Here is a 15,596-nt window from a genome sequence, read left to right on the forward strand (position 1 = left end):
GCTCGTTTCCGTAGTTCTTAACTCTGGTGCTTGGAGTATGCGTCTCCGACTTGCGTGCACATCGCGTCCAACAAAGTGGTCCCTCGATTTCCGCCTTGTGACGTCATACAAGTGGCATGCTGCCGCCGGTCGCGATCCTGGCGGTGTTTCAGCAGCGCTGGTGAATATGAAAGACACCTGGCCCTGCTGCAGGTTGCTCTCTAGTGTGGCAGTCCACGGAAGCTTTGGCTGCCAGAATTTGGGACGCCGCGACGACAGCGATACTCGCGTTCGCTCCTGGTTTCCACCACCATTTCTACGACCGATTGCCAGGATCGCCACGTCCGACAGCATTACACTCCTGCTTGTGTGACATCATTTTTTTCCACTTGGGGACCATTTTTGATGTGTAGGACGTTTAACGCACCAGTAGGGGACACGCTCCTGACCATACCTTAGCTCTCTCGCAAGCAAGCTAGCACGAAATCCGGAGCGGTGGAAGCAAATTTAGCATACTTACGAGCGGTTGTGGCGTCTTTCTTACGGAGAACGCCGGGGATGGAAAAAAAAACGGCCACCGAATTTCCCAATTATTCGAAAACCCAAAGATATCCCGTGACTCACAAGGCTTCTTTCGTAGGTAGCACGTTCAGACTGCGGAAAGAGCGACTGACCATGGAAAAACGCTAGAAAGAACAAATTAAATGCGTGCATCAGTTTAAGATTGTGGGCTCGTTGTGAATAAACGTGATTTATGTTCAAGCCGCAGAAAACCTTTATTTATTTATTTATTTATTTGCCCTAAGAACCCTTTCGGGCATTACATGAGGGGGGGGGGGGGCATTAAAGACAAAGGTAGTGCAGTTAGTGACAAAAAGATGACGTTGGCGCAACATATATTAACATTAAAAAAAATGCTTGCAGAAAACTAGGTAAGCAAAAACTACTTACATTGTTATTCATTTATGTGTTAAGGCGTTGGTAAACGTCTGGGCTGAGGTGATCGACACAACATCGCTGCGTAGGCTGTTCCAATCGGAGACAGCGAGGAGGAGAGGGGACTTTTTGAATAGGATGACGCGACCAAAATGGGGCGTACTTTGAAAAGGTGTTTTTGGATTGGGGAAAAAAAATCTGGTACATCTTTTGTTCATCTAATTTCCTTGCCAGTGTTGTTTTTTTTTAAAATGTATTTCTGTCCTTAAATTCAGCGGTAATTTCTCGAAGAAAAACGCTACGTCGTCCGCGACTGAGAACCGTCCTCGGGAGACGAGCTACGGAGAAACGAGAGGCACTGTTATACTTGGTTTCACCTTAAATCGAAACGATGCCGACGCTACGAGCTGATGGAACCAATCAGACATCGTCAAGAGTGCCCCATCATGGTGTTCGTGAGGCGTTCTTGCATACGCGTTCCATCATCGCTGAAACAATCATAAAAGGGAAATACCCAGTGATTTGCCCTTTCCACGTTGCTTCATTGGTCTCGTTAGCTCGTAGTGTCGGCTGCGTTTCGGCTTATACTGAAACGAAGCATAGTGACGTTCACCTTGCCTGGAGAGTGCAAGACAGTGTCATCTCGCTCAATTGTGTTTGGTCTAGTCAGATTTCGGTTATTACGTCGTGCACCTCTACGAAACAAAGCTACGTTAACCGCGTGCTTCCGCAGTAGCGCCATTCTTTTGGTGGATCATGCAGCCGCGTGCCTATAGGTTCTACGAGAGAAAGAAGAAATAACAGAAGGTTGTGGAGAGTTTATCAGGCTAAAACGATTTCTGGTTCCTTTTGGTTCCCTGCAAATGAGCTGCCGCGATCGTTGATGCGCTGCACGCTGCTACACGGTACTGCTGGACTCCCACTACACCCACTCAAACTGTACGGGATGTCCCGTGACGTAAGGTTGTCGCTTGACGCTATGGTCTCACGTGACCCGGTCACGTGAATAATGATACCCGTCACGTGACGTAGTGGTATCACGCGTCCTGGCATCACGATGTTTCATCCTGCATGGCGCCACGTGACTCCACATGACACCATGTTGTGACTAGGCATTTTGACGCCACGCGACGTGAGGGTCTCATGACGTGACGTCTTGGTATCTCGAAATGTCACGCAAATAAGACCTGACGAACCGTCAAGGTGTTCGAGTCGACAGTCTAGGAAGTCTGACGGGCCATTAGGAATGTCTGACAGTGATGGAGAAAGTCTTACAGACCACGTAGAATGTCCGATGAATTACAAGGATATTATGATGGTCTTTTCGACCAGAAATCCAGTACAATTAAGCTGATCTCGAATGTCAGCTGTCTAATGCTAGAGAGTGCCACCTTTGGACAATTGCACACATTATAGCACTTTTTTTTTATCTAGAAGCATTTGTATCCTAGACTGATATTTAATAATAATAATAATAATAATAATTTTTATTTTTGCATCCGTATGGGTTACAGACGCCGGAGCCACGGACAAAAAGTCAACAAATGTTGACTTGACGGGGTCCGGGCCCCGTGCACTTGGCAGACAGCTATGGCGATACAAAAATAACTGCAGAGATTACAGCAATACGTAAAATACATATATAAAAGAGACCTAGGTTTCACAGGTTAACGAAAACAGCTCTATACAAAAAGTAAGTACAATGACTTAGGGTTTATATTGTAGATGTCCACGTCATCTACGCAATATTTGTTTAGCAATGAGGGTAGATTATGTTTTAAAGACTGGTAACTGTAGTTCGTGCGAAACGGAAACACTTTCCATTCCTCGGAGTAGCGGGTGCAAATGGTGGGTATGTTTTTGATTAATCCCGATGTCTGTTTCAGAAAATTAATAGATTCAGGGGAAGAAAAAAGAAATGATCGAGTCAAAAGGTACTCATAAAAACGATGTATATTTATAATTTTGTATTGTGAAAATAGAGCCTCTGTGTGGGCTAAGAAATGAACGTTTCCAACAAAGCGCAAAACTTTTTTTTGTAGTAATAATATTCTGTTCAGATTTGTCCTTGTGGTCGTGCCCCAAACGAGATGGCAATAGGATATTTGGGATTTAAATAATGCATGATATATTTGTAGTTTTATTCTTTCGGGGAGAATGGCTCGACAACGTGCAAGCACACCTACAATTTTGCATAATTTGCTGACGACCTGGTTTATGTGTTTATCCCACTGTAAGTTTTCTGAAAATATAATACCTAATGTTTTATGTTCTTTCACTAATTCAATCGGCGTGGATTGAAAATGGAGAGTTTCATTTATATTTACCTGTTTATTGGACGGTTTAAATAAAATTGCCTTTGTTTTTGTATCATTAATATATAGGCCATTTATTCGCGACCACAAAAAAAATCTAGACAAAATTAAATTTCCTTTGGTTATTAGGTTATCCGCATCCGCGTCACTGAGGAACAGACTGGTGTCGTCGGCATACAAGACAAATTTGACATTTTCGGAAATATTCACAAGATCATTGATATAAATATTAAAGAGCAACGGACCCAAAATGCTACCTTGTGGCACGCCATACTTAATCTGCAACAGTGATGAGAAGTGACCATCGATGATTACAGATTGCCTACGTTCATATAAGTAAGAATACAGAAGTGAAAGTGATGGACCGCGTATACCATACCTACTTAGTTTGTCAATGAGTATGCCATGATTGAGACAGTCGAAGGCTTTACTAAAATCAATGAAGATGCCAAGTGTCAAGAGTTTGCTTTCTATATTTTGTAATATGATTTCTTTTTGCAAAAGAAGCGCAGATTCGGTAGATCTTCCTTTTCTAAAGCCAAACTGAGATTCTGTGATTACAGAGTGTTTGCACAAAAAACTATTCAGACGACAAAAAATGATTTTTTCGAGTCCCTTTGAAAAAACAGGCAGAACAGATATGGGTCTATAATTTGACAGAACATTCTTATCTCCACCCTTATATATCACGGACACTTTTGCAAGCTTCATTTTTTGCGGGAATTTTCCGCACGATAAACACAGATTAAAAATATGTACAAGGCATGGTGTAATTATATCAAGAACAAATTTAATTGGTTTTATTTGAAGGTCGTCAATATCACACGTTTTGCTGTTTTTTAGGCCCATAAATACCCGAAACACTTCATGTTCGCTTGTTGGATCAAGAAACAGGGTTTCACTAACCCTTTGATAAATGCCTTCTACTGCATCCTCGCAATATGAACTCGAGGCCAGGTTGACAAAAAATTAATTCTACTGGTGCATTTCCCACTGACTGAAGCGAAAGCCGCCAAAACGAAGTCCACATTTGACACGGAGCAAAATCCGTGTTTTACGGGCATTTTAAAGGTCTTTGGGGCAAATTCCTTCAAAAATAGGAGATCAGCTCCCGATCTCAAGTCAGCGTGCAGTGCTCTTCGGCTTGCACTGATACGTTGATTTTTTTCTTTTTTTAAACGGCTTAATCTAAATTGCTTTTAAGTAACCGCGTTAATTCTGATTTAAAACACCGAATAGACAGTCCTAAACCGTGAAGCTTCCTCCAGAACTTAAAATACTTGTACTGTAAGCCGAAAGATGCGCTGCCATCGTTCTGTCCTTCTGTGTGTAATTCTTTCATAGGCTTTTACACTATGCGGAGGGCAAGTTCGTCTGCTTCTTGCGCAGGGGGTAGCGGTGACGTCAAAACGCCGAGCCCTGATTGGCTGATCGCGACCCCCTATTGAGCGTCGTCTGCTCCTTTGCAACGTCGTCTGCTCGCAACGTCGTCTGCGTCTGTCTTACCTTTCCTGCGACTTTTGAAAGTACAGAGGCCAGATTCACGAAACGATCTTACGCCAAAAATGTGCGTAAGACATAACTTAAGAACAAATTCGTATTCACGAAAGGAAATTTTCGTAAGTTTTTCGCAGGTTACGACGAAATCCTACGACAGCTCCGAAGCTGTCTTACCACTTACGATCAAATCAGCATGGCCGACAGCGTCGCGGTCGCGACGACCCACGGACGTTTATTTTTCTACGTGCGCTTCTCACGCGTCCCGACTTCAAGCAGCAAGAAAAAATTAAGAAGTACTTGAAACAGACCACGACGAACAAGAAATCTGGATCCACAAACACCCGGGAAAAGCTCCAACGGCCACGATTCCACCGAACGCGACCAAACGAGCTGGGCAGTTAGGCCTAGCAGGCACTCCGCGACTCGGCGCACGACCGGCTGGCGTGCTGAATGGAATATGCCCGCGCGACCCTTGTGAACCCTTCCCGTATTATATTTTAATCGCTGACCTCAATTTTAGATTAAGAGGTCAATTTCTTCCTCTTGTTATCTCCTTGTTTCCCGAGGCAACGGTGACTCTCGCCGGTCAAAAAGCGGTGAATCTCCGACAGACGCAGGAAAGGTAAAGCAGCCACCGCTTTGACTAGCAGACGTAAAGCAGACGACGTTAAGTGCGCCAACCCGCCGACGCCATTAAAGAATGAGGGGTCTCGCCGCGCACGAAAGGAGGGGAAAAGTATTTGGGAGGGAACTTGCGGACACTAACCACCCTCCACACTCGGTTTTTAGCAAACAAACCTCGGCGCCTCGGGACACCTCGCCAGTGAGTCCTTTCACTTTTCTCCTTGATGCGCGTCTGCTAGTTGTTAGACAAAAACAACGTACCGCTCGAGTTATTTCGTCTGCCCTCTCTGAAAGGCGAAGTCGAGCTCGCTCGTAAAGACCTGGGCAGACGACGTTGCAAAGGAGCAGACGACGCTCAGATAGGGGGGTCGCGATCAGCCAATCAGGGCTCGGCGTTCTGACGTCACCGCTACTTCCTTTCTCATGCGCAGAAGACGAAAATGAGTCCACTTGCGAGGCGTATAGAAACACGCTCACCTCAACACAGCAGTGTAAAATTTAGGTCGCCAATATAAGGTTAAGGAGCAGAATGCGGCACCGCTACCGCGATTTCTAAGATAGAAATCCCCCCAAGCGCATACTCGTACAACTGAATAAGCAATGTCTAAGCATGTTCTGCTCCCGTACACTCCATGAGACCATGAGATTTTATTGTGGGCGGAGCATACGGTGGAGAAAATAGGCAAACCCTTTTTGCTTGCGCGTTGTACGTGCAAAGATCTGAAAGTCGATGCAAAATTATTACTTTTTTTAACGTATGATCATTAGTATTAAGCTTTGTTTCACCACGGCATGGCCGACGCTACGAGTTAATGGTGTTCATAAATCAATGACAAGACAACAATGTCATTGTGTTCGTCATATTTCTTTGCGTAAATACCATCTCTGACTACCCAAATAAAACACCGAAATTGTGCGCATTTTGTATGTGTGTTTGTTTTTATGTGACCAGTCTGTGACCGTAGTCAACTTCCCTTCGACCTCGAGTGGAGGTGGGCGTCCTGGTCCGGGTGGTGACGACCAATGATAGTGCTCGCCCGATGAAAGCCCTCGGGAAGTTGAATAAAAAAAAAAAGTAAAAGTTGTTTGATCCCGTTGAATACATTGCGACGTTGGTTGACTTTACAATGGCCAGTGTGGCCACGTTTATTATGAAACAAAACAACTCAACTTAGCAGTGAGTTAAAGCCCCAAAATTAAATCCCATACTTTGTTCCAAGTCTTCCAATATCGAATCGAAGCCAATCCCAGAGCATCCTCTCGGCACTCTTTTTGTAGGCTCGTAGGAGCCTCCTTTCCCCTCAAGGGCCGACCAATCCCTTCAAATTACACTACTCCCACGTGGTACGCTGTTGTTTAATGGTCGCCGAGCTGTTAGCCTGGCGCTCCGACCGCCAAATCCAAATTCCTTTCAGAGTCGTCCCCTGCATTTTTCCCAGTCTGGATGGCGCCAACAGCTAAATTATTACCTCGGGCAAAAAGGGACAATTTTACACTAAGCGGCGAAACCTTTTATATACAGGCACACTCGGTTAAAAGCCGCACGCAGCTCCAAGCGCGGGTTCTCCCCGCACCGCATCCCGAAACCCGAGACGTTTCTTAACGACCGCGCGGGGAAGCTGTCCCACCTCGGCCGCGATGCCCCCGCCAATGCTCCCTCCAAAACGCCGAACCCAACAAAGAAAGTTTAAAAAAGATAACAATGCCGACGCAACTCTGGAAAGAGCTAGTTTTCTTCAGCTTTGCATGCATCACTCTAAAAAAGCCTGTGCGTTTGCTTTCCCGCACAACACTCGTCGAGCCAATCACCGCAACTTATGGAGGCAGCTCAGCGAATGACAATGCCGAAACATATGTTTATACTAAAAAACGCATTCTGAGTTGTGACATTAAGCAATGCAAGCGTGACGCTTTGCATTGCTTAATGTCACAACTCAAACTGCGTTTTCTAGTCAAAACATATGTTTCGGCATTGCCATTCGCTGAGCTGCCGCCGTAAGTTGCGGTGATTGGCTCTCCGAGGGTTGTGCGTGAAAGAAGACGCACAAACGTTTTTACAGTATGTATCCCTACTCTCTGTCATGACTAAAGGTGAAAATGATTGTTGTGTGGAACATCTGCCAAACTTTTGTGACAGACGCGGCTTATACATAGCTCATTTCCACTTTCTCTTGAGTGTTTTCTTTCCTCGCTCTATCGCTTTTTCTGTGCATTATATCCAATCAAGGAAATGTGTCAAGCTGTGCTACACAAGATTTTCCCTCGAACGTCACCATCATATTATCATTGCCGACAGCTTCTTGTAACGTCAGGCGTCATTCGGCATTCTTATGGCCAATTCCGGAGTTTCATGGGTTGCGAAGCGGCAATTAGATTCACGGGACTCGCCACGACATGCCTCTTTTACTATCTGAGTGACCATACGATGGGAAACAAGCTAATAAGCAATATTATTACATACCATTCGCCGGTTGCGATGCGTAGATCGCAGTGGTTGGGTCGCCAAGTGCCGTGGGAATGTAGATGTTTCACTTGAGCCAACGAGAGAGAGAGCAAATCGATGTCACGTTCTAGTGATCATACAGTCTGGGCGGCAAATAATGCTCCTTTTTTTCCTTTGAGACCTTTACTGACCATGGCAAGTATGATGCCAGTGTGTTTTTTTTTTTTTTATCTCATTGAGTATATAATGACTGACAGCTTAAGGGACTCAGGGCGCTGTAAGTCAGGAGCGTCTTAGTCAACGACATTGCGCCATTGCTATTTCCGAATCTGCTGCATTATTTGTTGCGTTTTATAGAGAAAAACTTCCACCAGCTCGCCTACGCACTGACTGTACGTTCAATCATTGCTGCTTCCAGCGATGTAAAATCAGCAAGAACTTTCATTTTATGACTTTCTTTCTAAGCATACGTACATATCTTTTGCAGGATAATATGGAGCCTTTTATTGTGAGATCCGAGGCACATCCAACTATAATGATGGGTGAAACGCTGTGGAACTTCAGCAATTACGTGAAAGAGATCGATGAAACTATAAGCGACGACATGGCAGTACTGTTGACTGGGTATGTACAGTAACACGAAAGAAAAAAAAAAGCAGTGCGAAGTTTGGTGAATAATGATTTGTGAAAAATATATCACCGGTACTATATACTATGTGATAAAACGTCTACTACAGCAAATCCATATTTAGTCCAAAATAAAAATCATGCGAGGATTGTCCTATTTCCTAGGACAAACTAGACAGCATACTCTTTTCTTTTAAGTGTATATAAAGCACTTATTATTGAGCACACAATCAACCCTCAAAAATAATTAAGTGCCCTTAAATTAAAATAGGGTCATGTTCAATTCGCAGAATATTGAAATAACATTTGCTATAGGGGAGTTTTATTATTGATTCTTAAGATAAATCGCACACTTCTGGTGTAGGTAGCGTATGACTGAAAGTGTCTTGAAATGTTATGAAAAAAACCTACAGACGAGCCTTTCCTTTTCTCAAGCTTCAATAAGACCAGCCGGAAATATCCTGAAGCCTTTAAGATTGCGGTTGATTACTTGCCAGACCAACTCTAAAGGTGGCATCGCCTTCGAGACACCTTTATGCATTCTCTTATTTCCGACAAATTTATCTTAAACATTATGCGCTTCCACGGTATACGCAAACCGACACGTAGTGAAGAAAAACAATCACTCGATTTATCGGTTTTCTTAATAAAACATCCTCGGCACTTGGTCGACCATTTTTTCTAAAGGTCGCATATAAAACTTTACAATTTTTCTATCAAAGGCCGGCTTTTGTATTTCTCTTTACTATTCCTAAAACAGTAAAACGTCTTCCGGATATTTTGCATCGCAACTCGTAGACACTTCTTTTATTATTTTTTTTTCCATAGAATGGATATAGCCTATGTGAATATCCATACAGGCACTGTTTACGGCCAAGGCACCAGTGGTGAGTCTTGTTAAGTTTTTTTTTCTATGAATGTCATTTTTAATCTCACAAACTCAACTTTTTCTCACATAAATATACAAATGAAAAAGGTAAAATAATAATAATATTAATTACTATTATTATTATAATAGTAATTATTATAATTACTATTATACTGATATTTCGTTTTTCGAAATTGTACTGCAATTTCGTTTTTCGCCCGACTATTTTTTTTCTTTTTTCTTTTATTCATAAGGCGCGACACTGTGGTCTTCGGGATTATCGTTATTTTTTATATCAAGTTCTTTTAAATGTTATCTATGTACTTGCATCAGTATTTGGAGGTGTGATTCTGTGCGTTGCATGCACCCAACTGCTGACTTTGACTTTGGGACATTCTAAGGACGTGTGTATGTCAATCTGTCTTATTTCCTTTTTGTATACCGGGTAGCAATGTTTAAAGTCTTAATTTTAGGGCAGCATCCCACAAGCCTTGTTTTGGCATTGATGCGCCCGTCACGCAAACAGTGCTGTGCTCCATACAATAAATGTATTATTATTATTATTATTATTATTATCCATCGATTATGATTGGGGGGGGGGGTAGAAGAAAAGCTGCAGCTCGCAGCTTGACTAGCTTTCGGGCCCCTAGAATGGTCAACTGCCTGGATGCAGGAAATATTCCTTAGGTGTCAAATAGACCGATCTCACCAGCCAGTTTGACTACGCCACCGCTGCCGCAATGCATCGAGGGAGCTTTAGTCTTTCTGCACCCCTAATGAAAAATACACCAGGCAATCCTGTTGTGACATCAGAGAATCCTGATGTGACACCAGAATATCTGGTGTGCCCACCAGCGATGCTGATGTATCGAGCACACCAGCCTGGTGTGCCCACCAGAAATGCTGGTGCACCCGCACATCAGCCTGATGGGTACACCAAGAGAGTCTGGTGTCACACCACAAGGACTCATGCGCCGACCAGGCAGCCTGGTGTGCACAACACGCAGTTTGATGTGACACCAGAGTTGTGTTTTTGTTGACTTCTCCCCCCGGTCCGCGCGCGTGTTTTCTATTAGTTTGTGTGCCGCTCCGTCCCCCGACGGGGTGCCTTGTTTCCTCCCGTCTTGGTGGTCGCCGGAGACCCCGCGGCGGGCTCCTTTGTGCTCAAGAAGTGTCCCCCTCGTCCCGAGCACTTTCCCGGGCGGCCTTGAGCAGCTTGGGGCGCTCGCCGGCTCGCCTCTTCAAGGGTTTCTCTTGCCCTTTCCGCCGGTATTCTTGTTTAAGTTTGAGAAAGTAAAGAAGTCTTCTTTGTCAGTCGAAGCCGAAAAGATGTGTTGGTGCGCTTTCCTTACTTCCGACGAGCTTGGTTTGGTAGCAAAGCAACAAAGGAAGCTAGTAATTATTACAGTTTTTGGGGACGAAATGCCTACTACGAGCGAGGAGGGCGTCGACCGCCTGAAGCGAAAGAGGATTACCCTGCGAGCCGCAACAACAAAGATCATCAACGAGATTGGCGTCTGCTGGCCACGGATCCAACCGACATCGGTGAGCTGGAAGAAATATTTGATATTCTTCTACTTAAGGAGGCTTCCCTGAAAGAGCTGGACAAGGAAATCGAGCTATCTGTCGAATATGATGCCCTAGAAGAGGAAATTTCTGGTGCGGAGGGGTACGCGGAACGGATCAGCGTAACTAAGACACGAGTCAACCGCAAGCTGAAAGGCCAAGAATTTCGGAACGACGGGGCGTCCGGTTCTTCGACGCAGGGCAGTAACTCCGGACAAACTCCAGTTGATCACGGCCAACTCCCTACAACAGTAAAGCTTCAGAAGCTTTACTGTTGTGCTTTTTTGCTTTTTTGAATAAAGTAATTATGGCGGCAGCGTTGTTGTCAAACTTATCATTGTACGCTTTTTTTGTGAGTAAAGCAACACCCAGTCAACAGGTGGTCTGGTGTCATATTATAACAAAACCTGATGTCCCGCCAGAACACCAGATTTCTGGTGTAACATCAGAACACCAGATTTTTGGTGTCATACCCACACATCAGATTTCTGGTGTCACAACAGAACACCAGGTTTCTGGTGTCACACCAGAAAATGTCCCAAATCACATCTGTGAAAAAGTCTGGTGTAACATCAAGTCACACCAGCCCTCGAGCTGGTGTATTTTTCACTAGGGGTACGTGCGACAACCTCGCTGGAACTCTGCGCGTGTGGAGCATGAGGCAGCACGAGGCGTCTTATGCACTGCTGCCTGGCTCCTGCGAACTAAAGTTATGGCGGCGTCACGCATGCGCCGAACGTTTGGCGAGATCGGTCTATTGCGCCCCTACATTTTAAAACCATCAGAAGAAAGATTATCAATCTTCGTGCGACGTTGGCATTATGTCCTGTTGAGTCTGCGGTTCGGGGGAGGTGATTAAAGAACGACTATTCAAATCAAAGCTCAAAAGTCAACTAGCTTAATAGACCAGGTGGCGTAAATGAAGGCGATAAAGAAAGCACGAATGATGATAGATTTAACGCAAAAGAAGTGAAACCGAAACTGCTGAAAACAATACCCCCCTCTAGCCATTAATTTATGGAAAGAAAAATGTGGTGAAAGAAAATAAAAGATTAAGAATAGAAACAGTAGTTGGACAACTCATTTAAACATTAAAATTATCATTTCTCAATAACAAGTTCAATTATGTAGTACTCTGTATTTAGCCGATACCACTATACATGGTTGGAAACGTTGGTGTGTCGATAATGGCGGAATAAAGGATGTACGATGAAGGCCACTGCAGTCATCCTCAATCCAGGTAATCCTGACAAACCCCAACACCACAACTAGTTCAAAGGAAAAAACATATAAATTCTTCCACTCCAAACCTTACTTTAAAGCATACATAACACGCGTTCATTTCAATCCCACATATATTCAATTCAATTCAATTCATTTATTTACTCCCATTTGTACATTTGGGTGACGGAGACAGGGGAAAAAGCTGCAAAATGTGCAGCTTTTATGTTCCTGGTTTACGACTGTCGAGCAGAAGAGTAGGATGTAGCGTAGTGATTGTTTCCGCTCTACGCCGGTAGATGAAAACGTAGTCCAGGACAGCCGCTGGGAGAGTACAGAGTGGGCAGGTTTTGAGAGCACAACACCGTAGAAAATATTTGAATGAAGGACAATAGCTTTATAACTAAGAGTAAAAAGAAGTGAAACCAAAACTCTTGAACACAAGATGTTGTTATGGGGTCGCCGACGCTCGCGAATTCCAAAGTCCAGAGCGATCAAGAACCACCATTCCTGCGGAGCTTGAGATGAACATCCATTCCCCGCTTCGCCCGTAACCTGAGCGCCCCGTACCCAAAGCGTCTTTCTTTTATTTCTTTAATAAACGAGACCTCAGTCTTCAACCTGACTCCGGAACGAAAGGTTGTCTGTGTGTTCTCTTCGCCAAAATAACATAAAACAAAACATGGTGTCAGAATTGGGATCGCTCCCCGAGTCTACTAATAATTAGTAAAACGCAGGATCGACTTCAAACGAAGGAACAATGAACAAGCCCTCAACTTCTGCCAGCAACGGCGCTACGCAACAATCGGTAACGGCAACTTTTCGCGTCTCGCCACCCGAAGCCTTCAGTTTTACAACACCGAACGAATGTTCGGCGTGGAAGAAGAGATTCAAGCGCTTCCGCAGTGCATCAGGACTGGCATCTTAACCATTAAGTCGACGTTCTCATTTACATCATGGGACCACAAGCTGAAGACGTCTTACAGACCTTCAAGCTGTCCGAGGCCGAGGTTCAAGACTTCGACAGGATGATGAAGAACTTCGTACGTTACTTCATTTTCCGCCGAAATGTGGTGAACGAGAGAGCCATGTACAACATGAGATTGCAACTGGAGACGGACTGTCGAGGAGTAGGTCGCTGCTCTCCTTGGACTAGCCACTACGTGCAACTATGGACCACTGAAGGAAGAATTTATCCGCGACAGGCTGATAGTTGGTCTTCGGGACAGCAGGACTTTGGAATAACTTCAATTGAATCCTGATCTGGACCTACAGAAGGCCATCGTTGCTATGTGACAATTGGAAATGATTAAGAAGCAACATATGGAATTCCGTTCGACAAAAGAAAAGGATGCCAACGTTGACCGTATAGCAGCCAAAACTGGGACAGCAGTTGAACCTGCTCAGCGAGGAGCTGAACGTTCAAATGTTCGAACTCCAACTAAGAAAACCGCGGCACCCAAACCAAAAGGCAAACCGAGCCGGTGGTGTGGTCGAGAAGCTCACCCGAGGAGCCTGTATCCGGCGAAGAACGCAGGCTGCAACAGGTGTCCGAAAAAAAGGATATTTTGGAACAGTCTGGAAATCTTCAACTACTGTGAACACCCTCGTACACAAACAAGGATTCGTAGAAGCTGCAGTTTCTCCTCAAACAGCAAAATGGGACATCGAAATATTTGTCGACAAAACTTGTGTTGTTCCCCGAGCAGATGAAACGGCATTACCAGCTGCCATCTTTCAAAATGTTTTCGCAAAGTGCCACAAGCTCTCCGAGCCCTAATGCCGACTTCATGGTCCAGACGGAAGACCCCTCAAAGTCATGGGATCAGCTTGGAAGAAGCTCAACTGCCTTGGGCAACAAGCACTGGAAGAAGTTTACACTATGAAGGGAATTCCCAAACCTCTCTTGGGAAAGCCAGCTATCGCAAAGTTTCGGCTTTGCCCTAAACTTTTGCATGACTGCGAACAAAAGCTTGCGAACGAAAGAAAGAATTATTTCATCTGTTTCAAGGACTGGGATCTCTCGAAGGCGCTCACGTTCTCCAGCTGGAACCTAACGCGACGCCGTTTGCTCTCCCATTAGCGAGAAGGGTACCGATTTCGCTGTATCGTGAAACGCAGAAAGAGCTAAAAAACATGCAGCACAGGGTCTCATCTCTCCAGTAGAAGAACCTACTGAATGGTGCGCACCGACGGTGATCGTCCACAAACCGTCTGGAAAAATTCGCGTTTCTGTTGATTTCACACAACTAAACAAACACATCCAACGCGAATATCACCCCATCCCTACAGCGGAGCACACGCTTGGAAGGCTAGCAGGAGCCAAGATCTTCTCAAAGCTGGACGCGAGCTTCGGGTTGTGGCAGATTCCTTTAAAAGAGACGTCACGGCTCCTGTCAATATTCATTACTTCGTTTAGATGATTTCGTTTTAATCGCCTACCATTCGGGATCATGTCGGCTTCGGAACACTTCCGACAAAACTTCTCATGGGGAGAAGGATGCGTACAACCGCACCGATCGCCACTCAGTTCCTGAAACCAAAGCTACTCGACCACAAAAGAACTGCGTCATTATGAGCAAGAAAGTAGGAACCGACAAAAGCAATACTTCGACCGGCGATACGGAGTGCGTCAACTAGATACACTCGGCTCTGTAAGAGTGAGTTTGGGTCACTGACCTAAAGCGAAGTGGAGTTGTTCTGAGCAAGGCCCATACGCCACGATATCTTACTGGTTGAAGTCCTAGGGTCAAGCGATCCGAAGAAATCGCACGCATTTAATTCCTTTCCCCGATCAAAAAGACAAACAATGCATCGAAGAGTTCCCCGAAGCAACCACGAGGCCCAAGGAAACGTGTGCCGACACCTCCCATAAACATACCCGACACGGCTGAGGTGCAAAAGAACCATACCGTTTAGGCACTTCTTCGAAAATCCCTTAGGAAAAGCGATGTTATGGAGTCGCCGACGCTCGCGAGCTCCGAATTCCAAAGCGACCGAGAGCCACCGTTCACGTGAAGCCCGAGATAAACATCCATTCCTCGCTTCGCGCGTAACCTGAGCTCCCCGCACCCGAGGAATTCTTCTTTTATTTCGTTTTAGCTTTAACAAACGATACCTGTTTTCAGCCTGACTCCGGCACGAAAGGTTGTCTGTGTGTTATCTTTGCCAAATTAACATAAAACGAAACACATGTCCCCGATACTCTAGCTTATTAATTGGATTACCACCCGCTCGGCCACATCTGTCGATGTATTCAGTCAATTCTGGGGCAATTGAATGACCGTTTAACAAAATTTCGCCTGAGCCTTCATTTAACCGTAAAAAAGAAACCGCACGTGCGTCGCACTCCATAATATGAATGCCCGTATGAGCTGGGCTTGAATTTTGCTCAGGGCTGGCAAATCCTGGAGGTGCGTGCGGTTTGTGGACAAGAGGAGCTCTCGTTGAAGACGTGGCAAAGACGTTCGACGGAGTCACCACCTTTGCCCACGAATGCGGACACCTGTGAGTGACT

At 44.9% G+C, this 15,596-nt stretch overlaps 1 protein-coding gene across 1 annotated transcript in view; it reads left to right on the plus strand.

Moving 5' to 3' along the window:
- The window catches only part of LOC115311453 (snake venom metalloproteinase H3-like), a 64,837-nt gene that overhangs the window by 32,447 nt on the left and 16,794 nt on the right, over positions 1-15,596 (plus strand). Inside the window, exons 8-10 of the mRNA XM_040218960.2 lie at positions 8,285-8,421; positions 9,253-9,311; positions 15,475-15,586. Of these exons, the coding sequence (XP_040074894.2) occupies positions 8,285-8,421; positions 9,253-9,311; positions 15,475-15,586 (308 nt within the window). The remainder of the gene's footprint in view (positions 1-8,284; positions 8,422-9,252; positions 9,312-15,474; positions 15,587-15,596) is intronic.

This window comes from Ixodes scapularis, unplaced genomic scaffold (genome assembly GCF_016920785.2).
Source record: "Ixodes scapularis isolate PalLabHiFi unplaced genomic scaffold, ASM1692078v2 PGA_scaffold4__175_contigs__length_147842914, whole genome shotgun sequence".
NCBI classification, from domain to species: Eukaryota; Metazoa; Arthropoda; class Arachnida; order Ixodida; family Ixodidae; genus Ixodes; species Ixodes scapularis.